Raw genomic sequence first — 26,020 nt, forward strand, 5'->3', positions numbered from 1 at the left:
CTTTTCCCAATAGCTAAGTTTGCACTATGGCCTTTGTCAATGCAGAACTATAAATTAATTTTTACCCACTTTCCAAAATTGGGTTTAATCTAGGTTTCTGACTGAGGTTTACTGCAGTTACTCAAGGCTACCCTGCTACAGCAAAAGTGAAACAATTGTATGTTTCTAAAGAATTATCTCAGCTAGGGTTCCTGTACATTTCTACAGGATTAGCCCCTGGGATTTAGCTCCTGGCACACAATACCCTTGGTTGTGCCCTTGTTTCAGCTTCAGCTGATGATAAATAATTTAAATAAATGAGTAGTATTTACTTTCTTCTCAAATAGGTGTTTAACTAACCTAAGTGCTTAACTGTTTACCTCAACACTTTGTCACCTGGGACTCTCTTCATGCTTGTAGAAATCAGGGTTTCATGATCTAAGTCTGACTCTCTTTCTACTAATTTGATCACACTAACTCTCAACTACTATCAAGAATATTCCGCATCTGAATACACTGCACAAATAGGAAACACCATATTATTAGAGAGGTTTTTTTAAATAACTACATGTAATATTCTTATGTGAAAACATAATATTAACTAGCTGTAGTCCAACATCTTGCAAACATGTTCAGCTTTAACTCCAAACTGAAATTGGCTTTCCAGTTGTAGTCAGTGCCACATAGCAGTTTGGAATTAAGAACTGCATGTATAGGCCAAATGAAAAAGGTTTTAAATAGAGCTGTGCACAAGTAGCCTCTCAAAATTCTCCACCATATTTGTGGGTAGACAATTTCACTGAATCTCTCCAGGAGGAGGAGAAATCCTCCAACAATTTCTCACAGGTAGGCATCACTATTGGCAAGGGTTGTAGAACAGCTTCTTTCTTTCCCTAAAGGTTTTTTTTTTCACTGCCATTTTTTTTTGCACTGCCATCATCTATGTTGGCAGCCTGGCCCCCATTTTGCATCCCCCAGAATGCCTGATATCCCTGGCATCACTCCGGGGCATTGAGGGGAGGGAATGCAACCACCACAAAAAATAATTGTGAAGAAAATGTGGAGAAAATTCTGAAAAGTGTCCTTTAATTTCTAGGTGGTAAAAAAGAAAAATCTCAGGAATTTCCTGAAAGTCCCCTCCACCATGAAAGGGGTTTCTATTTTTCTGCCTCATTCTCAGGGCATTTTATAATTTATTTTGAATGTGTGTTGGTGGTGGTTTTGACTTTACTTAATCACTGTAAGGTGGGTGAGGTTACTGTCTATATTTTTCTTTCTATTACACATCTCACCATTGATCCAAGGGTGCCTGCACTTCCTGATCTGAAAAGGCCCTATGGGAGGAATAAATTTATGATGTCTTTCCCAGGGCAGGAAGTGGAGGAAGCCAAGGAGGCTACAGACTGTCAGAGATATGATTGTGCAATGAAAGACAGGACACTCACACACACTCACCAGTCATCTCAAAAGTAAGGTAAGCACAAGAACCCTGAACCAAACCCATGAGAATTTCTCCAAAATGTCTACTATGAATTTCTTTTCAAAAACAATTTCTTTTCTTTCAAATTGAATGAGAATGGTCAAAGTTCTCATGGGAGAAATTTTCAGCACAGCACTAGTTTTAAACATATGGTTAGGGGCAAGTAAAATGGGAAAGAGAACAATCAATGCTGCATTTTCTATCAGAGTGACCCATATAAGCAATGCTATAGAGAGAAATGCCGCTAGCTATTGGTTAGCAGTAGATAGGGCCTGCCAATCACTGAAGAGCAGAGAGTGCAATCCCATTAGAGGAGAGAAATAAGTATCTGCTGTTTAGCTGGATTAGCTGTAATGCTTTGATAATGTATTTAGAGTGTGAGTCCAAAGAAATCTGCCCTTCATGGGGAGAAAATGTTTACTTCGTTGATGTGGCATTTGTCTAAAGATCAAATACAGCTGTCCACTGACATAGGTTGCTTCCACAATAATGGATCACCATAACATTCACACTTCTCCTAGCCCTACAATTATCAGCCTTAGTAACAATTGTGTTGAGACAGCATACAAGTATGGTGTGCATAACTACACAGCTTGCTTGGAGGCAACACTGTTTTCTCCCCCTAGCCTAGAATGTAGGATCAGAACAGGAGGAAATCCGCAAATCACTAGCCTAACACAATGCTAGCTGAACTCTAACATAGACACGCCTTTCAAAGACAGGATAAGATGGAAAAATATGAAGAAGAAAATACAGAGAAGAATTCTGTTTGCTGTTCTACTTGCTTGGGACCACAATACCTGATGAAACGCCTCTCCCGACATGAACCTACCCATACACTGTGCTCAACATCTAAGGTCCTACTCCAAGTGCCTACTCCAAGGCACACTCGGAGGATGGCAACAAGGCAGAGGGCCTTTTCGGTGGTGGCCCCCCAACTGTGGAATGATCTCCCCCATGAGGCTCACCTGGCGCCAACACTGTTATCTTTCAGGTGCCAGGTCAAGACTTTTCTCTTCTCCCAGGCATTTAATAGCATTTAACAACGCTAAGTTTGTTTTTTAACGTACCCCAGAACTGTTGTTTAAATGGATACTGTTGTTTTTATACTGTTGTTTTTGATAGTTTTAAATTTTGTATATTTTTAATGTTTACTGTTTTTAACTTTCGTAAACCACCCAGAGAGCTTCAGCTATGGGACGGTATATAAATGTAATAAATAAATACATCTCAAAAACAGAAACTGAAAAAGATACAGGAAAGAGCAACTACAACCACTGGGGAGGGTTGTGATTTCCCATAAAATCAAACCCCAAAGACATTTGGAATTTTTGGTTGATAATTTTTTAAAATATTAAAGTTATGAAATTATGAAAAGTAGGGAGAGAGTAAATAGACACCAGCACATAGAATCATCCAATGGAAATTATTGCTACTAGGTTCAAGACAAAAATAAGAAAATATTCACCCAATGCTTAATTAACATATGTAATTCACTACCATAAGATGTGCTGTGATTTTTTTCAAAAGAAAGACAAGTCTATGGAGGACTAGGCCATAGCCGTAATAGTTTATGAAGAAGCAGCAGCAGAAGCTCCATGTTCAGATTAGTACCTCTGATTATCAAATGTTGGGGATGAGAACCAAGGAATGGCTAGCTTTATCAAGTCCTTGTTGACAGCTTCATGTAACTGGCCATTATTAGACATCATGCCAGGTTTGAAAGATTTTTGGTTTGATCCAACAAGGCAATTCTTATGGACGATACCTAGGCTGTTACTACTACTACTACTACTAATAATAATAATAATAATAATAATAATAATAATTTTCTTACCCGCCTCTCCAACTGGATTGAGGTGGGGAACAACAAGCATAAAATACACAAAATACTGATTAAAAATATAGCAGACACTGTTAAAAACATCGTAAAAGCATATTAAAAGTATCCTAAAATTCGACTGGATAGGCCTGCCGGAAGAGATCAATCTTGATAGCTTTCTTGAATGCTAAAAGACTGTCAAGCTAACGAGTCTCCTCCAGCAGGCTATTCCACAGTCTGGGAGCAGTAGAAGAAAAGGTCCTCTGGGTAATGGTTGTCAGAGGACCTTCTATTCTGCTGCTCCCAGACCATGGAATAGCCTGCCGGAGGAGACTCGTCCGCTTGACAGATTTTTAGCGTTCAAGAAAGCTATCAAGACTGATCTCTTCCAGCAGGCCTATCCAGAAGAATTTTTGGATACTTTTAATATGCTTTTACGATGTTTTTAGGATGGTTTTATGCTGTGTTTTTAATCAGTATTTTGTGTATTTTATGCTTGTTGTTGTTCCCTGCCTCAATCCAGTTGGAGAGGCGGGTAAGAAATATTATTATTATTATTATTATTATCATTATTATGATTATTTATAGCCTAGGTATCGTCCATAAGAATCGCCTCGTTAGATCAAACCAAAAATCTTTCTAACCTGGCATGATGTCTAATAATGACCAGTTACAGGAAGCTGTCAACGAGGACTTGATAAAGCTAGCCATTCCTTGGTTCTCATCCCCAACATTTGATAAAGATAACTGTACTTACACAATATCTGACAGAGTACATAATGGTCCATTGTGCAATTAGTTAAAAATGTGTTGGAAGGAAGGGTGAGTGGAGTGAATCTGTCAAGGCTTCAGCAACCTAGCTGATACCCTGAAGCATGTTAAGTGTATATGTAACTCTCTCATCTTAGAGCTGGGTACATACAATTCTGGTACTAATTATATCAGTTGACTTAACTATGTAAACAAGCTTAAAACAGCTGTGAATACTAATATTTATCATAGAGTCATAGATGGCTTTGCGAAAATACTAATAAAGTGCAGGAGCTGCCCCATTTACTGAATCTTGCCTATTGACAATTTCTAGTTATGAGAAATGTTTGTGTCCCCAGGTCAATGCAGCTCTTTGCAATCCACATTCCTTTATCCAAATGTTTTCAGTAAAATTAGATATAATTTGCAAATGAGGGTTTCCGAAGAATACCACAGAAATTATGAATAATCATTTTGAATATTCCTCCTGAGATAATGTGGATCCATCAGACAATTCAGGGCAAATATAAACTGTTCATTATTTCCTTTGTATGCAAAACTGCTAATTAATTCTGTTAGTTGCTGTATGTGTCTATTTCGTTTCCCCGCCAATGTTAACTTCCAGTGAGTCTGGCAACAGATCACCTATCATGCCCAATTATATAGTTATCTGTAAAAAGTAAGCAAGCTGAACTTCAACATTTTCTAATATTGAGTGATAGCTATATTGTTATATCTGCAACAGACCAAGGGTTGATTCACATGATCACAGTGGGAGAAATAAACCCTGGTAGTTTATTTCTCCCTTCGCGCATGCCAGGGGGATTGGCATAATTACCCTTGGCAGCATTGCTTGTGTCATGTGCCATGGTAACAAGCCACCCAGAACCCTACAACACCATCTGGGTGGCTTGTTACCCTGGGAACAATCCATGCTGGATGGGTTTGCACCCACCAACAAGCTGTGCTGTCTAGAGTAATTATGCTAATTCCCCTTGGTACACAACAGGTATACACGGAGAGGGCAATAAGCTACCATGGCCTATTTCCCCAGTCATAATCGTGTGAACCTGGTCAATAAGTTGCATAGCTCAAATATATTACAGCATAAGCTTTTGGGGGATTAAATGCAAGAAATACAGAACATGGCAACAATATTAAAGCTCAATGTTAAAACAAACATCATGACATTGGTATGCTGATAAACACCTGTAGTGGGATAAAAACTTGTTAGGCTAGAGCTAATTCAACAATTTATTATTATTATTATTATTATTATTATTTATTTATATAGCACCATCAATGTACATGGTGCTGTACAGATAACACAGTAATTAGCAAGACCCTGCCGCATAGGCTTACAATCTAATAAGTTGTAGTAAACAATAAAGAGGGAAGGAGAATGCAAACAGGCACAGGGAAGTGTAAACAGGCACAGGGTAGGGCAAAACCAACAGTGTAAAGTCAGAACAAACTCAATATTTGAAGGCTATAGGGAAAAGAAAAGTTTTGAGCTGAGTCTTAATGTTGGAGTCCCCCTTTGAAGTTTCTTTATTTAGGAATGGCAACTTTAAAGTCATTAACAGTGTACCCTAGGTTTGTATGTCATCCCACTGGTTTCTGAAGATTGCTCTTTCTGATATCACATTTATGCCCATTTATTATTTTACTAGTATATTTTTTTGAGTAATTCCTAATACATTGATAATGAAAGTTGCAGCTGTTGTATTTGTTGTCTATCCTGAGCCTTTTAAAATAACGCCCCTATTAGAAAAAGATGGCAAACCTGTGTTTTTCACACCAAGGCACAAGCCCAATGACCACTCTTTTCTTGTATACTTTGACTGGCAATGAAACATCTCTTTATGTTTGCCCTATCCCTTTATTTATTACAAAATATTTTAAAGCTGCCTTTAAGGGTGGAAACCTCTCTTTCTGTTTTTCTGCCTCTCTTGACGCTACTGTGATTATCTTTAGCAGTAGGCCTGGGTAGGAAGGGGACTAATGGGCCCTGTGGCTCCCATTGGCTGTGCTCAGTTTTCCCCAACCCTGGTACACTCCAGATCTGTTGGACTACAACTCTAATCAAGCCCTATCGGCATGATAGGTCATCTGGCTGGGGAAATGGGAGTTCAACACATCTGACGGGGGCAGGTTGGGGAAGGATGGTTTATCTGCTCTGATGTGATAAAGAGGCAAGCCTACCCAGACATGTGAATGCTTTAGAATCTGAATTCTATATGAAATGAAACCCCTTTTGTATCTGGGAATACATCATGGGATTTTGAATAACACCTTGTGGGTGCAGAGGAGTTAAATGATTTCAGAGCCTTTCTGAAGGATCATAGAATAGTAGAGTTGGAAGAGGCCTATAAGGCCATCGAGTCCAACCCCCTGCTCAATGCTTGCTGCTTAATCAGGTAAGGAAACTGGTACACTGTCAAAAAAAAAGATCTGTGGCCACCAGAATATGCTGCAATATGCCCTTCTTCTTGCTAATGTTTAAAGAAAATTAGCAAAATGTATTTCAATTTCTGTGGAAAAATCTTGAGACTCCACATAACCCAGTTCCACTTCTAAAACAGGTCATTTCAGCACCATGACACTCTACCTCACACCACCGTCCTCTCCTCTCCCACGTGCTAAGCCCCTGACTCACAACCCGACCAGTCCTCACCTTGTTGCCACGTGTCCCTAACAGATTTTAAGGCATCATCCCTTGAACGGCAACATTTCAATCCCATAGAAGATTATACTCTGATATAATCAAGACACACCAGGAGAATCGTTTTATAGTTATTTACATAAATGAATGAGTCCTGATTTCAACGTGCAATAGCGCCAAAGAGCACAGTAGCGAGCATGTAATTTTCAAATACTACAATAACTGAGGGAGTCCCTGTCCCCGAAATCTTTATCTGGCGATGCCAAGCTTCTCTCTACGACCACCATCCTGGGCGGCTCCTTCAGCACCTGGTACACAGCTCACGCCCCTCCCCTAAATCAGGCCCTCTCCTCATCCATCCCTTTAGCATAGCCTCCCTCTCTGCACCAAGCGACACCAATCCCGCAGAGCGGACCCCTGCCCTACTGATCAGCACTAGGAATGTGGGGAGGGGGAGGCTTTGTCCCCGTCCCCAACCCTCCCCGAGCCCCCTTCCCGGCCCTCTCCCCCTCCCAATCTCGCACTCACCATCCTCTACGCGGCTCCCGGTTACCATGGGCAACTGCGTCATGCGCGCGCGCACTGCACTCCTCCTACGTAGAACGTCGGCCCCGAGTACGCTCCAGGCGGCCGAGAGCGAAGGCCCGGGACTGGACGCGAGAAGTCCCGCCTACTCCCCTTTAAATAAATAAATAACCTCCGTCAAATGCTGTCGCTTTGCTTGACGCATGCGGGGTATGTCAAGGGGAGGGGTGTCGGCGCGGTCTTCAACGTCTCTCATTGGCTGGGAAAGGCCACGCGTCCCTGGGATTTGGGGGGCGGGTGGGCGGCGCTACCCACGTGCAACCAGAAAAAAAGAGGTGTGCACCGCTGGGTGGTATTTGGCGAATTGCAGGTAGGAGCTTTATGGGGGGGGGGAGTATGTGGAGTAAAGGCTTTCTATCTGTCTGAGAGGGTGCAGACGGAATGCAGGAGAGAAGGAGGGAAAGGAAAGATGGGGCAGGCACTGTTTTAGCTGTGAGGCTGGCTCTAAGGAGGTTTACCCAACTTGGTGCCTTCCAGATGTGTTAGAGGTAAACACATCTGGAGGGCACGAGGTTGCGGAAGGTGTTCCTGACAGCCCAGGATGGGAGAATAGTTCTAGGCAGTTTCTGCGCCATTGGGCGGTGAGGCTATTAAAACGAAACAAAGTTACTGAATTGAAGTAAGTGCCCCACTTTTGAAAGGCTGTGGGGGTGCCAGGGGTGCCTTCTGGGTGGCTGCTCAACAAAATGAGCAGGAGGACCCCCAAATGCAGTAGGGGGTTCCTGCTCTGTTACTTCAAAGTACGTGGAGAATATGAAGAGTCCATAGCTCCTCTAGGTTCAGAGTTCTGCAGTTACCCCACTGCAACTGGGTGAGTGGGATGGGGCGGTAGCAGCTTTGCCTTATTGGAGGCAAAAGTGAGGAGTTTTTGTAATGCAAATAGGTATAGAGGGGAAGGGTTTAAAAAGCAAAAACAGGCATGGGGTGCTAAAGTCAGTGTTGTGACAGAAGAGTCTCTGAAGTGGTTGAAGATCTTGGGTGCACAGTGGCCTGCCATATGCTCCAGGGGAGCTCACAAGCAGCACATGATGGGAACAGGTATCCCCTGTTATTTTTACTCACATCGGATAATTTTCTAAACATAAAGGTTCTATTTCGCTGTTATAACTAATGGGCTTGTTCTTTTGAATACACTGAATCCTGTTGAAAAGTCATCTGAATGAGTATGCAGCACTGCAGCTTGTGGTAATAAATTCCATCTTCATTTATTTTATTTATATCCCATCTTCTTTCCATGAAGACAGTGGAAGCAGTGACCAGAGCTGCATAACTGAGTTTCAGCAAAGTTACTGTGTCAGGCGGTGCCCTGAGATTACGTGTGTTTAATACTGCATGGACTAAAGCGAGAATACTTTTTGTCTGTCTTTCATCAGCTGCCATTCAGTTTCAGTGGATTAGCCAAGTTCAAGTGCAGTATGTGTGTGTCTGTGGGGTAGGTAGGAGGTATCTAACACTGACAGAGCTGATGTAGTAACACAATGTTTAGTTGCTCAGGAAGCTTAATAATTTCAGTCCAGCTTTTGTGAAAGAAGGGAAAGCTGCTAGTTTGGCTGCGATTATCCATCACATAGTTGATGGATGAGGACTGGGAAGAGGTCTGAGATGTAGAGAAACAAAAAGACAAGGCGACCCAAAGCAGTGATGTTGCACTGCTCTAACAGTTAGGAAGTTTTTCCTGATGTCCAGCCGGAATCTGGCTTCTTTTAACTTGAGCCCGTTATTCCGTGTCTTGCATTCTGAGAAGAGATCCTGGCCCTCCTCTGTGTGACAACCTTTTAAGTATTTGAAGAGTGCTATCATGTCTCCCCTCAATCTTCTCTTCTCCAGGCTAAACATGCCCAGTTCTTTCAGTCTCTCTTTATAAGGCTTGTTCTAGACCTCTGATCATCCTGGTGCCCACTTCCTACTCACCTTCTATGCTATCATTTGCCAGTAATGCCTTCTTGCATTCTACATACGACAGACAGTCCAGTCTCTATGCAAAGGAATAAATGGAGACAAATCTATCAGAAATGGCAATATTCAAAAACTAGTGGGAGGACATTTCCAATCCTCCACAAGGTGTCAAGGCAGATTGCAACATGAAACAGCTGAACTACAATTCATCACAATGTTCAACTCATTTTCAACAGCTTGCACTGGGACAAAAAGGTTGTTTTTATTACTGTGTTGATCAGTACACCAAGACCACCTCTTTTGTAAATGCCCAGTGCATTTCATTTCCCTGACCTCAGTTTACAATTCCTTACCACACCTTCCATCCATGTAACTCAGCATAGCATTTCATGTGTCAGATGAAGTGGACTCCAGTCCACCAAAGCTTATGCCACATGTTAATCCTGAAGACACCACAAACTTTGTGTGTTTGCACTGCATACATTAGTAATGGTAGGCTGTATACAAGGTTGATAGATGCAACTTGTAAAAAGCATCTCAAAGCTAGAGGCAACTGGGCATTAGGACAAGTGTCCCTATGTTCATCAGGCTAGACGTTTTCAGGAGAAAGGTGGTGGTTAAGTTCTGTTTATAAGTAAACACACATAGTTTTGAGTTTTGCAAGAGGTTAGCCTTTTATAATTTACAGCCAGAATGGAGCAAGTGATGTTCTGATAATGCTGAACAGTTACTTCCCTGTTTTTACTTTTGGTTCAACACACGTAGCAGAAGACAAACTTTTCAAGAATGTGGCTGTCAGAGTTAAAGTTCAGAATTTATAAGCATATGTCTTGTTAAACATTGACATCGCATTTACCTCAGCTTCACTGTTGCCTCCAACTGCAGGGGAAGGCAAATGGAGTCGAAAGGTCAAGGGAAAGTATAAGTGCGTGGAACTTGCCTTGTAGAACAACACAATAAGACTGTATATCTTAATTTGCTTACGTGGCACAAAAGTTAAGGCAAGAACTTTCATACACTTTCCATGCTTTTGTCTGCTTGACTGAATTTCTAAGACGCTTTAGTCTTTTCCTAAACTGAAGGTTATTTGATTCTCAAATTTACGTGTCCTTTGGAAAGAAAATTTACATAATTACAGGAGCGGTTTGCGAGGGTGGGAGAGTAAATTTTTCACCTTACTTAGTGTTACATTGGCTCCTCTGTGATTTTGCCATTGTTACTTCTCTAAAAAGAAATTGTCATGACAAAAATTGCTGGTAAATTTGGTCTCCCAAAAATGGTTGCCTCTAGCTTTGAGATGCTTTTTACAAGTTGCATCTATCAACCTCCCTAGGTAACTGTGAGACTAAAGAAAGGATGTAGCAAAGTAGGCTGAGAAAGAGATATCCAAAGGAAAGGTAGATAGCGTGAATGGGCAGAAAGAAATTGCATACAGCCCCCACATACCTCCTGCCCTGGCTGCAATGAGCCAGTATGACTATGGATGTGGTAGATGCTGCACAACAGATTTGCTCACCTCCTGCACCAGTTTCTAGGATTGCTTTCTGAATTGATGTTTTCAGTAAACTTTCCACTGTGATACCAAGTTATCTTTCTTGGGTGGTTAAGGCCAATTGAGGCCTTATCTAAAATTGTTTACGCAGTCATATTTTTTTTGTCCAAATATTTGCACTTATCTGACCTTTTTTCTCCATCAGAAATTTGGGGAGATGTTTTGGCAACACATACCAATTTGCTTGAATTTTACTATCATAAGTAATTTGGTGTTGCTAGTTCAGTTGTCCACCCTTGACTCCATATCACTGACTTTTTATAAAACGTATTAATCACCTTTCCAGTCATGATTGCTTAAAAAGCATATGAAGCAATTTCTGAGCATGTTAAAATGTACTGCTCCCAATCGGATTGTTGTAGGATTTCATTATTTAATTGTTTCCATTGTGAAAACTGTTTGTTATCATCAACTCTTTATGTTTCTTTTATCCAGTTGCTAATCTATAAAAGGACCTGTCATTCCAGGATTGCTGAAATTTCCCAGGAGCCCAGTCCAAGTTTATAGTGTTTACCAAATTGGTGTTGTCTAGGAATGTGCTGACTTCCTTCAAGAATTCTAAAATTTTGGTGTGGCAGAAACTTCCATTGCAGGAGTCAGACTGATTCTTTCCCCCAAGATGTATGAGAGGCTAATTAGTTTGAAACAACCAAATCAGAGAAGCTAGAAGGGCAGAGCAATTCTTAAGGGGATGGGTGGGGGATGATCCCCACTTTCAGAATGCTATTGGCTTACTCTGACCAAGATGGGAATGGGGGTTTTCTGCCTTTTTTTCTGCTGGATCCCCCCCTTTCCTGCCCAAGAATACCTATATCAGCCTGAAGCTGGCTGTGTTGGGAGCATGTCGAGAAAGCAAGTTGTTTTTTAAAAATCCAGTGGATCTAAGGCCACCCCCAAAATGCCCCCCTGATCACTAATTCTAGTCCTATGCTGGTGGAAACTTTCACAGCCCTATGGGGCAGATATGCTGCCCTGCTGGCTGGAGTTCTCTGCCCCATTCTATTCACCCCCCATCCCCACAAGACCTGCTTTTGGTGGGGGTTAGGAGTGCTCAGTCTGGTAATGTGATTGAAGAAAGGGAGACTGCAGAAACCATAGCACAATGTTGTGTATGTCAAGGAAACAGCACATTGGTGACTGCCTAGACTATTAGACATAGAGGACAATGAAATGCAGATGGCATTGAAAATGTATATATGCAAAAGGCCCTCCTAGCATAATGCTTAATTTGCTATTAATCTCTCCTGTATTCTGCCAGCCTAATGCTTAAGAACATCTGGCAGCGGGTTGCACACTCTAACCAAGTTGGTGGATATTGAAGGAGCCATACATGAAGAATGGGAAAAGAAAGTGTAGTGGAATGCATGAGTAACATTGAACTCAAGGGGATTTCCCACGAGATCGAAGTGGTTTTGCATTGTGTTTCAACTGGGGACATGAATGCATTGCAACTCTGGGTGCATATGGATAAAATCCTATAGGTAAAAGCACTGCAGCTTTTTCTGCTGCAGGATGAGTTCTACTTTTTCCCTTTCCCACTATCTTTGCCCTTCTAATGAGTCACATATCTGGTTCTGGATCCAAAGCTGATCTAGGCAGGTTTTGGGTTTTAAAAAAAAATAGCTCAGGTGCCTCACATGTTTTTTGTTTTTATTATTATTTAATTTCTATACCACCCCATAGCTGAAACTCTCTGGAGGGTTTACAATTCATGAAAATACAAAATACAACATAATCATAATTTTTGTGAACAGCCCAGAGAACTTCAGCTATTGGGCAGTATAAAAATGTAATAAATAAATAAATAAATAATCAAAATAGTCTAAAAAAATTAACAGAACAATTATGCATTCAAGCACAGTTGTTTCGGATGAAAATGGGAATAGCCAGTTGCTCCTGAGTGTGATACTTTGAGGAAGGTTGTACATCTGGCCAAAAAGGTTGTGAGTGCATATCCACAGTGGGCTTGCCAATCAAACTTGGTACAACTGCACTCCTTTCCAATGATGACCTGAAAGAAGGGATTGTGGTGTAATAATCGTGTTTGAAAGACTGTGACCTGCTTGTGGCTTTTGTGTGCATTTTCAGGTGTCTTAAAACCTGCCCTTGCAGTCAGTCATTCCAGGGCACGGAAAATTCACCCTCGATTGATTGAAATACTTACTTGGCTCCACCTTACGCTTTGACTTCTGAGGTTGCACCAGGTACTGTCTGCACACTCAAGTGCTATCTTTTCTAGCTTTGGTGGCTGCAAGGTTGCTTTTAAAAATGAAAGTAGAAAGGCCCCCACCCCAGGATGCTGATTTGGTATCCAGTGCTAAACTTTATTTGTTCAAAATACCTGTACACCGCACTGCTAATGATTTAGTAAAGAAGACTTGATAATTATAGCACATGGCGGTGAGGTGCTATCCATTGTAGGCAGCAGGCAGATCCATTATCATGGAGACACCTGAAAAATAAGGTTTGGTGTTGCTGAGGAAGCTGAAACCTAGTGAAAAATGTAATATGCTGGAGCTGATGATGCAAGCCAAGGATAACATTTCCCTATTCTTCCCTTTGGAGTTTTGATCCCAAGTTCCCTTTACAAGATTGAGATTAGAATCTGCACACCCAGATCTTTGCCTACAGTAAAACACTTCCTCTCTCTTTTCCAGGGTTTCTTGCCACGAAGTGCTTTTAAAAACGTAAATGTAATACAAAATATATGTTCTTGATTTTTTGCTTCTAATTTCTTAATTCTAAAAGGTAGTCAACACTTCATCTTCATTTATTGCTTTCATTGTCTCCTGCTTTTCCCCAGTTTACAGCCCCAGTCCAAAGTTTCTGTAATTATTCTTAAACACTTCAGTTTATTTCAGGAGGTTCTAGGCCAAAGCCCAGTTCTACATGACAGTCCTGCACTTAACAGGGGATGCTGTGTATTAACAGAAAGAGTTGAATATTTATTCGGATGTCAAGGGCGGTGCATGGCTATGTGCACTTAATTCTGTTTTGTCTTAGCTACGCCTTTGGAGACCTAATTATTCTGTAACCACAAGGGTAATACATACTCTTGCTGAGCAAGATAACTTTGCTTAAGCTGCCAGTAAAAGACTGTACACATCTTGACTATTAATGAGCATTTTAAAAAATCATGGATAATTTTCGTTTTCACATTCCCCTCTGTCCTGCCTGCCACCACAGTGTCAGATGACAGCAAGGTCTTTAAAAGGAAGCTTTTACACAATTTTGGTTATAGTAGAAATCCAGAATATTAAAGTCAGGTGTAGCTTAGATTGTTCCAAGTGAGAGAGATTTCTACTTTTTGGGATTTTTTGCAACAGTGAAATGAATTTTAGTTCACAGATGCCTTCCAGCATTCTTAACTTTACTGCTGCTTTATTATTACCCCTCTGACCACTTTGAAAAGAAGACCAACAATTTTCAGTCCTGTCTCACCTGACCTTTTTCTTATTTTATGCTCCATAGAACAAACCGTGTTTAAGTTACTGGAAAAAGACCTTATTTTATCATTACATAGCACTCTGTATCCTTGTATTAGTAGCATAAAGCCCATGTCGCCATGTGCTCTAGTAGTCTGAGGGCAAAACATTCCTTGGATCCCACTATGTCAGTCCCCTAGAAGCTGTATGGAGGCTACTTTCCTTCAACGCAACTGAGGACTTTAAGCCCTCGCTTCCTCACATCCTAAGGCAGTGAACAATATTGGCTTCTCCCCCTCAGGCCTCAAGGGAGCTTCGGCTGTTGGGCAGTATACAAATGCAATAAATAAATAAATAAAGCCCACCACCTTCCCTCTCCCCCCACATTTTAAAACCTGGCTTTTCCTAGGGCTCCTTCTTTTTCTCCTCCACCTCAGAGTTTTCACTGCTGCCTCCACCACCATCCTTGCCACCATTATGGCCACTCCAAGAGTGGATTGAGTCACAAAGCCCAAGGCCCTCCTTCCGTCTCCATCTTTGTGTTTTTCTCCCTGTGCGCCTGCCCAACATGGAGCTACATGGGAGCTGTACTTCCCTGACCACCTCAGGCTCCTGGCCAGGGCACGGAAATATACTGTTTGGCTATTAAAGCTCAAGCTTTGAACTTTTTCAAATTTTCATTTTTTTCTGCAAGTCTACAATGCTTAAGCTTCATTTTTTAAAACAAATAAGCAAAATCAGTCTTCTTGGTCTCTAGCTTATGCTATCATATTCTTATATAAGATTCTTATATAAGATTCATTCTCGCAACATTTCTGTTGGGCAAGTCTATTATTACTTCCATAAACTGCAAGTGGAGGAGTGAAGCTCTCAGTTTTTCAAAATCCATTCAACAAGTCTATCAGTGAACTGTGGTAGAACAGAAGTTCTTGGTATAGCCTGCTTAGTTTACCATCTGCTTATCTTTGCTTCAAAAATAGTTCTTCTCTTTGGTCAATAAAAGATGTATATTACCTTATGTCTCCAGTTACTTTGAGAACTTAATTTAGTGGGAAATGATCTACTTACAGAATTAAACTTTTGCATCATGACTTCTTCACCCATTCATGGCTGGATAACTCATCTGTTGTGAAGCCATTGAGTCCAGTAATATGTGAACTACTAAATGGGTTATTCTGTCATCACAATAGCATACAAACAGAAAGGATTTTAAATGAAGTTGCATTCCTTTACCCATTTATCTGGGAGTCAGCCCCATTGAAATTAAAGGGGGTTATGTCTAAGTAGACATATATAGAATTACACTGAAGACAGACTTCCCCAACCTGGTGCCCTCCAAATGTTTTGGACTACAATTCCCAGAATTCCTGACCATTGGCCATGCTGACTTGGGCTGATGGGAGATGAACTAAAAATATATATGGAGAGCACCAGTTTGAGGAAAGCTGTTATAAGAGTAGAGAGCATAAGAATTTTAGGAGAAACCATTTTAGTTTATATGATGATAGGCCATGATGGTATATTCCATTAGCATATTCTGTTTCTACTGATTCTCTCACAAACAACCTGTTATTCTGCAATGTACATAATGGGGGGGGCAGGGAGCACGTGTTTGTGTGTGCCAAAACAATAACACCTTTCAATTCACGTTATAAAATCACCTAGAACTGTAACAGAATTTTCTGTGAAGTATGAACAAAATGGACAAGGCTTCCTTCCCCACCCCCGCTTATTTCATAGCAAATGCAAACTGAAAACCATTGCTTCCAACAAAATGAACGGGTTTGCACAATTCCAGGTTTGCACAACCATGGCTTATTTTCCTTCCCCTTGCGTGGTAATCATGAGCTGCCCAATTAGCATAGTTACCCTTGCCAGGCGCAGGTTATCATGACTTCCAAACCTGGCAGGTAGTGGGCGGGGGGGGGGGCTATGGTGGTTTACAAACCACCTTGAAACACCCACCCTTGCCACATTCAGATGTCAGAATAACCTGCGCCCAGCGAGGGTAATTATGCAAATTTGGCGGCTCACAGCCACACACAGGAAAGTAAGCCATTGTGGATTATTTTCCCTCTATGATCATGCAAACCTAGTCCGTGTCTGTGTTCACACAATACGATAATAGTTAACGGTGGGTTAATAATCAACTCAACAGTTGTTTATCTAGTACTCCCCACACAACATGATAATCAACCATGGTGTGGATTAGGATTAGCATTGAGGACTATTAGTCCATGCTGAGTTGACTCACTTAACCCCCACCCTTTCTCCCACCCTCAGTCCTCCCACTAGTACCCCATCAGCCATTGCTGCCAAAAATCTATCCTGCCAACTGGACTGGTTTGTATTGTTAGGATACACATTTATGTATTATTTGTGTCTATCCCTGTGATGAAAGAAAATGGGTTGTTCGTTCCTAGGGTTGAGTGAAGCAAGTCCACTCACTTTTGCAGACCCATTTTTGGGCTGTGAAATTTTGAATGGCATTTCTTTTCTCTTTTAAACTCTCTCCACCTTCCCTCCCCACCCCACCCTGGACAATGATCCTAGAATGATGCTATGTCTCTTTTATGTGGGGAAAAGACGGCGGATAGAATCACTGCTGCCTGCATTGCTTTCAGTGGTGGCAAAATAATAGTTGCAAAAAGCGTTCTTGGGATGTTGCAGCATTTTCAGCATTTTCAGGACTTGAAAGAGCACCCATCTGGGTGTACCCTTTTTATCACGAGAACTGTAGTTGCTCAACAACAACAATAAAAAGGATAAAAAAAAACAGCCATAGAAACCAAGTTAAGACAACAAAGACTTCTGTATCAATGTTTTGTAGTTCCTAATGCATTTTGAGTCTTTAGGAGTAATACTTTGTAATTGTTGGTAGGTTTTAAGTTATGAGATGTATTTATTATTTAGTTGTTACATTTATATTCTTCCAAGGAGGCCCAAGGTGGTGTACATGACCCTCCTCCTCTCCATTTTCTCCTCCCAACAATCCAGTGAGGTAGGTTAGGCTGAGAATCAGCAACATTGAGCTTCATGGTTGAGCATGGACCTAAACCCGAGTCTTCCCAATCCCAGGCCAACACTCTTGTCTACTACGCAACACTGGGTTTCAAATAATGTAAATTATTCTTTAAAGATTCTTTTTTACTATATGTTTTTCAGTTACCTTTGATAAAGAGGTATTCTCAAGACATGTCAGATACTACAAAAGCACTGCTTAAGCTGTCTTTTTGTGTCTTATCCTAAGACCTCCAGATATATCGTAATGCATTAATGGTAGCAGCAGACTATTTCCATAGGTGCTGGTTGCTGATTATGCTCAGCCCTAAGACCGCGCTGATTCTAACCAGGGCTCCTGTCTATATTTTAACAGTGTACATGGCACTTCTTTGGAATGTGTAGCAATTATCTCAGCAGAGACTGTATGGCAGATTCTGTCCAGGCTGAATGCACACAATGGGGTCAACAGGGCAATAGAATGCCCAACACCCGTCCGTGCATAGTATTTTTCTGTGGCTGAACATTCACTATGTGACCCAGTTCAGGCCAAAGTTCATAGCATGAACAAACAAATTGTGTAAGCTAGCAGAAGGTCCTTACAGGGTGGGATTCACACAGAATTCCTGACTTATTTTCAGTAACTTCTTTGTCACATTGCCTTGAATCAGTCAGTACTGCCTTTGTTAAGTGTCTCGTCTTTGGATCATGGCCCAGTCTTGTGTCTCATGGTTTCCCACATTATCCAGCTCCAAAGAACAGCTCCCTTGGAATACATTTGATTTGCGGAGGGTGGGGTGTCTCCCCCTTCCCATTGCCACTGGGACTAAACTCCAAGCTAGTTTATAGCCTAGCTGCCCTTGCACAATAAACTCTGCATCTACCTCTCGAACTAGTTACCCAAAATTCATCCTGCAGTTATTTACAATGGGCTTTAATTCTATCAGATCTACTACATTCATTTTTCAGGTATACCTTGAATATCTTTTTGTATGTATCAACATTACAGGTTTCTAATTCATCAAACATGACAGCAAGTCCATTTTCTTACATATATATGTCACCACAGTGCTGCCTTGATAATGGAAGTTGTCACACATGTACCTAGCAAGTTGTCTGTGGATGCAGTGGGAAATTCTGGGAGTTGTAATCTAACACATCTGGAGACCACTAAATTGGAGGAGTCTGTATTAGAGAGTATGTAACAGCTGGATTTTCCACGTTTTGGCCTACAACTCGCATGATTCCTTACCATTGGTTACGCTGGTTAGGGCTGATGGAAATTGTAGGCCAAAACATCAAGTTGCCCATTCTTGGCATAGAACTAATCTGTGAATTGTCTTTTTTTCCTTTTCCATTCTGCAGTGAAATGACAGCCAAGTTTAATATCGATGCCCCTCAATGGGACCAGAACACTTTTATGGGGCGTGTGAAGCACTTTTTCAATATCACAGACCCTAGGACGCTGCTGGTGTCGGAGCATGAGCTGGATTCAGCAAAAGCCTTGGTGGAGAGCTGCAGGTAGCCAACTGAGAGACTGCTGAATGGTAACAGAAGCATTGGGAACCCTTGCGAATTCCAAGAGTACCCTTTATCCAGTTTGATGAATAATATCTGTGAGGAATGTCCAACGCTGCTATTGAAGGCATTCTTGGGATGCAGAACCATCAGCCTGTAGGCCTAATCTGGCCTGCGGAGGTTCCACATCTGGCCCATGGGCCCTCCATAGGACTCGAGATCGAAGATAACAGCAGGGATGTGGGCAAGATGGGGTTTGGCTGGTGCTGGGAGGATGCCTTACCTTGGCCATGTTCCAACCGCATTCTGGACAGAGCTGACTCTTTGAAGGGAAATCCTCTGGAACAGAAGGGGTTCTCTGTCCTAGCCTTGCTGCTGGGATGCATGTTTTGGAATCCCAGAACGTTAAAATGCAAGGTGGTCAGAGTAATGCAGGGATTTTCAAAGTCACACAACGGATTTGGATGTTCTTAATCATCCCTGGTCTGCAAATCTAGGGAGAACTTCTCCCAGATCGCAAGTGCATAACTTGTGGGGAGTGGGTGCTGTTCGGTTGGGAGGGCCAGAGGGGGTTAGAAGGATGGAACTGGGACTGTTACCTCTTTATTGTGCCTATAGGGCAGGCATGGTGCCCCCAGGAACCAACGAGGAGCAGCTTTTCTATGCCAAGAAGCTTTATGACTCGGCTTTCCACCCTGACTCGGGGGAGAAGATGAATCTGATAGGGAGGATGTCGTTCCAAGTCCCCGGAGGAATGGCCATCACAGGGTTCATGCTCCAGTTTTACAGGTAGGAGGGATGGTTTTGCTGGACTTCTGTGGATCCTTTTTCTCTCTCTTCCTACTCTCTTAAAATACTGACGTTCTTGCCATCCAACCCTAATCTTGTAAACTGTTCCTTGTTACTCTTATGTGATGGTATTTTGGGTTTCTCCCATTTTTCTTCCAGTTCTAGATTGGCCTGCAAAGGTGGCTAATGGCTATTGAAGGCCTCTGGGCAGTCTGCTACTTATTATTATTTGCTGAAATGCTGTTCAGGCAATTAATCATTAGCACTCTGTGATCCTGCAATTTTAAAACAAAGTAGCTGGCACTGATGGTAATTAAGGAAGCAATCCTATACATGCTTAGCAGAAAAAAAGTCCTACAGCTCCCAGCATTCCCCAGCCACCCATGCTGGGAGTTGTAGGATTTTTTTCTGTTTAAATATGCATAGGATTTTGCCCTAAGAGAGAGTTCTGGGAGGGTATGAAAACAGGCGAAAGTTATGCATGCAGCCCTGGCTATGCCTGGAGATTTGAGCCTGGGATGAACTGCCCTAGAAGCTTTGGTGAAAGAGCAGCATATACATATTTTAAATAACATGCATATAGAATTGGTCCTAACCACACAGATTTCTTGCCTAATGAGAAAGATTAAGCCAAAGATTTGAGCAGGAAATGGCTGTAGAATACAGAATTTGGGCCTGTTCATTGACTAAAGGCAAGAATTAGTGTGTGTGTGTGTGTGTGTGTGTGTGTATACACACACACCTCCATATACAAAGTGACTGACATAAAATCATCATAATACAAGAAAATATAGCTTAAATGATAAAAGTATACAACAAAAACAGGGGCAGTATAAAACAGCAACATTTATATATCACACCAGGATAGTTCCTTTGAGAGTACTGGGATTAGTGAGAAAGAGGTATCGGCATCTGGAATTCCTCCCCCAAGGAAGCCAGCCAAGTTCCAGGAAGCCAGACATTCCAAGTACCTCTGACTCAGGAAGCTCTAAAGGAACTGGGTGCACGTCCATTCTGGTACCTGGCAACCATATGCTTATCCGGTGTGTGCGTGTTTATACATTTGCTGCAACAGGATTTCATAAAGTAGTTATATCTGCTATTCGAGCAGCTGAATTAGGATGTAACCAGGTGACTGTTTAGAGAAGCAGAGGACATAGTCATACTCAGCTTACTGTGTGGCCTTGGGACTAGAGGCATCTGCCTCTCCATGCAAGTAGAGCCAACATATGGTAAGTTTTTTTGGGTTTTTTTTTTAATGGCTACCATACTGTTGGTACATGACTGATTCCACTTGAAGTGGCTTCATGTTGACAGAAAGCAGCAGTTTGTTATTAATAGCTAGTTTTTCAATGTAAGATTTGGCTGAGCTCTTAGTTAGGCCAGGATATTCGTGGAGGATAGTCTAACATTTACCATTGAAAGGAACTGCTGCTGTCCTTTGGCCAACTTGAAGTTTTCCCTGTTTTCTTATTAAACAATTCCACCAAATTATTCAAATATTTCATAGACAACGAAAGTAGCTCTTAATGCAACTAGTGCTAAAATGTCTATCTGTCTTGCTTTTTGTAGCCAAAACAATTTTAGCAGTGATCGTATATTGTTGATATGATATATTTATGGGTTCTTTTTTGCTTGGCTTCTCTAAGATGTGCTCTACAGCACTCTTAACACTTTGCCTCAAAGCAACTATCTTAGCATGCATCCTGCCTTTCATAAATCCTGAGGTAAATAAGTAATGGGTTGTCCAGCATCAGCAATCTAGAAATGCCAAAGTGTTTTTGTTAAAGATCATAGGATTGCACCTTGGAAACCTCTGCCTCCACATGACCAGGTTTCTAACAGGGGTCAAGACATGATGGTAATTCCCATTTTGTATCCAGTTCTTTCTTTGCTGGCTCACCAGATAGCACCAGGTGTCTGATCTAAAACTACCCATACCTTGTGTTCAGATGAACAACTGGTAATAAGTTCAAAGAAATAGGCACAGGTTTGGCTTGCTTTTGCTTGCTGGGTAGAAAAAGGTGTGGGAGAAAATTCACAGATTATCTACAGAAGTCACAAATTGTGCCAAAGTTTATTAGCCACCCATTATTTTCTACTAGCCAGCTGTAAAGTCCAGTCCCACCACAATACAATAAGATAATTCCGAGAATAATAAGACCTTAAACACAGAGTTGTGTTGTCAAAAGGAAAGCAATGTTTTAAACTTAATTTTATTTCTGTTTTGAAAACAATATGAGTTTGGACTCGTTAGATAGAACTTACTTCTGAGTAAATATGAATACAGTCAGAATGCTCCTCACTGAAACTCCCTAGCCATTGGGTTTAGAAAATAACTTGCTAACAGATCCAGTTACAGTGTTTTGTTTCTTTTAAAAAAAGAACAGATCTCTTTCCTTACTGCTAGGTAGCACAAAGTGTGGGTAAAATGCGGTGTTCTATTTATAGTGGTGCTGTATGAGGCACACAGGCAACCTGGCACAACCAGGAGTGCTCTAAGACCCAGTGAAATAGATTCAGGTGGCCTTCTGGGTCATCTGACTCTGGTTGGGACTGGTTAAAGGCACCCACTGGATTTAGCACTGTGCATACTAAGCAAACAAACAACAAGACGAAATTCACTCAGCTGCAGAGACCCTGCAAATTAACCACTGACCCAAAGAAAATGCACACTTGGAGCTTCAAACAGCCTTGTTGTTTTCCCTGCTGCTGCTTTTCCGTTAAGCTGCACCAAGCACAATCTCTCTCCCAGTGCAGAGCAACACAAACATAAGTTTGGAGCGTTTCCTGCCACCCCTGTTGTATCTTCACAGTGTGAACGCACACAACGCGAAGCACACGCTTGAGAAGGTTTTTATCTTTCGTCCTCCTGCTCTGTTAAGCTTCTCTGTAATGCAGCGTTGCTGCAAAATGTCTTGTTCAAAGGCAGCCTTCCCCAACCTGGTGCCCTCCAGATGTATTGGATCCCGGGATGCTGGGAGTTGTAGTCCAACATATCTGAGGGCACAAGGTTGTGAAAGGCTTTTCTAAATCTAAAACCACCTGGATCTTATGCATGATTAGGCATTCCTGAGCCCACTGCCATCTAGTCCCAGGAATTGTCCACCAGACCAAAATATTTACTCTTTGTTGACGAGCTGAAGGCTGATTATCTTGGTTGTTTTAATGAAGTTTCATATTAGTTCTCAATTTTGGCATACGGCCCACAATGGCCTGGAAACATAGTACCTTAAGACTTGCCTCTGCCCGTATAAACCTGCCTGGGCCCTGTGATCTACATGTGACGCCCTTCTTTTGTGAACCTCTGCTGTTGGATGTGGGCTACAAGAGAGAGGGCCACTTGGTGGTGGTGCCCGTAGTTTGAACACCAGCTGAAGAGAGGTTCGGCTGGCTCCATCGCTGCTCACCTGTAAAGACTGTTTTATTTCAGCAACCCTGGATAGTGCTTTTAAATTAGAACTGTCTTCTCCTTTATATTTTTACCTGTCCTAAGCCCTTGGTAGCTGCCTTGATTATATTTTTGTAGAAAAATGAGAAATAAACAAGTATGGTGGTATAGAATTAGTATGAGGGTATGGAATTAGCATCGTAAAGAGGTTATTAAAGAGAAGGCTGTCCATGTCTGATAAAGGTGGACATCCTGGACCAGAAAAGGGGATAATGCCAGGTGTGGCACCACTTGCTATTGGAACATAGGAAGTTGCCTTATACTGAGTCAGACCATTGGTCCATCTAGCTCAGTATTGTCGACACTGACCAGCAGCAGCTCTGGAGGGGGGATTTTTCCTGCCCCACCTGGAGATGCTGGGGAACAAACCTGGGACCTTCTGTGTGCAAAGCCACAGCCCCTCCCCGATGGATGCAGATATAGGATGGATGCAAATATCTACTCTGGCATCAGGACCCTTTTTTTCTCATTCCCTTCCCTACAGGACAGTCCCAGCTGTGGTTTTCTGGCAGTGGGTGAACCAGTCTTTCAATGCCATTGTGAACTACACCAACCGGAATGCTGCCAGCCCCATTTCACTCAAGTGAGTACCTGTGCAGGGTTACCTGATGGCAAGGTCTTTCTCTGCTTAGGCTCCCTACTCTGTCGGCTTAACTGGCACGGCAGTAGCCAGCATGTATTCTGTCATCTGGAACAATTGCCTGGACCATGTGGGCAAACTGGCATTTATTAGTTAGTCATTATAGCCTAGCACTTGGATGCAAAGCACTTCCGAAGTGGACTCTTGGAAATGGTACTGTTGGGGAGGAGGAATCCAGGGAGATACAGTCCCTGCAACCTTGCTGCCCCCGTGTGCGGCATTCGTGGCTTATTCACGCTCATAGCTTCACATCTGAGCACAAGGGGACAGGAGGGGTGGTGACAAAGGAGGACTCCGATCCAGCAGAGGTGGGCAAGTGGCTGTTCATGGATGATTTGATCCTCAGCCCACAGCAATTAACTGTCACTGCTTGGCTATTCTCTACTTCCCATCCCTTTGGACCAGGAGAGCTTATTCATCACTTTTAATATTGGCTGGGTATCAAAGAGCCACAGATGTAGAGGTGCTAGGCAGCAGCTACTGATCTGCAAGGTGGGCTCATTTAGGAGGAAGAGCCCGGCGCCCTGCAATGTAAAGAAGTGAATAAACTTGCTACAATTGGTGGTGTGAATGAGCCATTCGCTGCACGATTCCTGAACTGAACTTTATTATTGATGGACCCATTTTGTATCCCTTTGGATGATTCCAGGCAAATTGGAGTTGCTTATTTCACTGCTACCAGCACGGCCTTGGCAACTGCCGTGGGACTCAACCTTTACACCAAGGTACTGTCATAAACCGATCGTTCTTCTAACCACAAGGAGGCAGCAGGACTGAGGATAAGAGGCAAGCAATCTGGCGTCTCCCTTCAATGTCTAAGAGTTGTGGAAGTGTGAACGTCTGCTTTGCACACCAGGCCTGGGAGCTGTAGAATGGGATATAGGAAAGGTTCTCTATCCCTGTAAGCTGTTTGTTTTGGCTGCAAGATATGTTCTCCCTTCCCTGGCATCAGCTGTTGTAGTGCATTACTGTAAGCAGTATTCATTTTGTATAAGAATTTGGAGCAGTGGAACAATGTGTGGTATTAGGGGTACCCTGCCTATGCTGCCTGATCGTCACTATTTTTCAAGTTGGAACCACTTCAGCTCCTGGCACTGCCATTGAGGCCGCCTGGGCACCCCGCATACTACTACACCACTGCAGCTAGCCAGTCATGTTGCTCTGCCTCTTGGGCTTGTCCCACACCACAGCTAATTGGCTGATTCCTCCTGCATTCTCCTCTCCCCCCCTCCATGTTACAGCTGACAGCAGCAGGTCTCCTGACTCCCTGCTCCCGAAGCTGCCTCCAGTAGCCCAGATCACAGCAGACGGCCCCAACTCTAAAGCAAACAACAAGGCAAAGCTAGTGAGCCCCTGCAGAGAATGAACAGCTACTGCAAAAAAGAGAGACAGAGAGGAAGACAGTGAGTAAATGAGACAGACAGACAGACAGACAGACAGACAGAGAAGGAGGCAGAGAGCTGCATTTGAGGTGAATGGGCCTTGCAGTGAAGAACACTGGCCCATCCCGTCCATAGCTTAAGTCCTTTCCTCCCTGTTGTTGTTTAAAGTCTGGTCCTACTCCTAACTGGACGATCTTTCTCCATACAGAGAGCTCCGTCCCTTGTGGCCCGCTGGGTTCCCTTTGCAGCGGTAGCGGCCGCCAACTGTGTGAACATCCCCTTGATGAGGCAGCAGTAAGTCTTTCGGTAGAGCCTACGTGGCCCTGAAGTGGGAAAGGGTGAAGGGGAAATGGGATGATATACTTTGTTTGTAATACATGGCGCAGGCCTTTGCTTAAAAGGTGAGAGTCTGCCTTATCTAGTGGCGAAGGTGTTTGCCTGCGGAAGAGAGCACCTGTGCTTCTCCCCACCACCTCCCGCAGTACCTAATAATAGCTCACTCGCATAGCTACATCCTAAAGTCACTGCTGATAGCAGAGCAAGCGATAGGATAAAAGCAGACCAGAAGGGGAGCACCTCCATTTCCTCCCCAACGCTTGCTTCTGTGGGACTGATCCCTGTAGTTCTCTATTTCAACCACTAGTTTTAAAACGTGAGATGTTCGATGTCAAAACAAGGGACAAATTGTGCGTTAAGTCAAGAAAGTGATGAATGAGATACTTGATTGGACTGTCTCTGTTGATGGAAATGCTTGGTTCTCGCACCCAAACTGATAGCTTCGCATGTGATCTGCTAGTGATATTCTTGCATGGACCATGTAACACCCTACTGTCTCTTGCTATTTGCCCTACAGTTCCTAGTTTGTTTGCCTTTTTTGTTTAACCCTCAAACTCAAGTTTGTACTCATTAAAAAGGTGCAAGGTTTTCCGGTATTAGAGGCATTAGGCCTATGTACTCCAGTTGCTGGGGAACATGGGTAGGACAGTACTGTTGCCCTCACGTCCTGCTTGGGGGTTTCTGTGGACAGCTGGTTGGCCAACAGAATGTTGGACTAGATGGACCTTGGTTTGATCCAGCATGGCTCTC

The 26,020-nt window shown here is 42.5% G+C and overlaps 2 protein-coding genes across 4 annotated transcripts in view; one reads left to right on the forward strand and one right to left on the reverse strand.

Moving 5' to 3' along the window:
- The window catches only part of ARL3 (ADP ribosylation factor like GTPase 3), a 48,561-nt gene extending 41,200 nt beyond the window's left edge, over window positions 1-7,361 (reverse strand). The window contains exon 1 of the mRNA XM_063132572.1: window positions 7,225-7,361. Coding sequence (XP_062988642.1) covers window positions 7,225-7,227 — 3 coding nt within the window. The 5' untranslated portion in view covers window positions 7,228-7,361. The remainder of the gene's footprint in view (window positions 1-7,224) is intronic.
- A 276-nt stretch (window positions 7,362-7,637) lies between these two features.
- SFXN2 (sideroflexin 2) overlaps window positions 7,638-26,020 on the forward strand; it is a 34,564-nt gene continuing 16,181 nt past the window's right edge. Inside the window, exons 1-7 of one of the 3 annotated variants that reach the window (XM_063132574.1) lie at window positions 7,638-8,319; window positions 12,818-12,933; window positions 18,520-18,675; window positions 19,291-19,461; window positions 23,397-23,495; window positions 24,202-24,277; window positions 25,143-25,228. In XM_063132574.1, coding sequence (XP_062988644.1) covers window positions 18,524-18,675; window positions 19,291-19,461; window positions 23,397-23,495; window positions 24,202-24,277; window positions 25,143-25,228 — 584 coding nt within the window. In that variant the 5' untranslated portion in view covers window positions 7,638-8,319; window positions 12,818-12,933; window positions 18,520-18,523. The remainder of the gene's footprint in view (window positions 8,320-12,817; window positions 12,934-18,519; window positions 18,676-19,290; window positions 19,462-23,396; window positions 23,496-24,201; window positions 24,278-25,142; window positions 25,229-26,020) is intronic. The other 2 variants (XM_063132573.1, XM_063132575.1) reach the window with 2 other exon arrangements.

This window comes from Elgaria multicarinata, chromosome 8 (assembly GCF_023053635.1).
Source record: "Elgaria multicarinata webbii isolate HBS135686 ecotype San Diego chromosome 8, rElgMul1.1.pri, whole genome shotgun sequence".
Classification (NCBI taxonomy): Eukaryota; Metazoa; Chordata; class Lepidosauria; order Squamata; family Anguidae; genus Elgaria; species Elgaria multicarinata.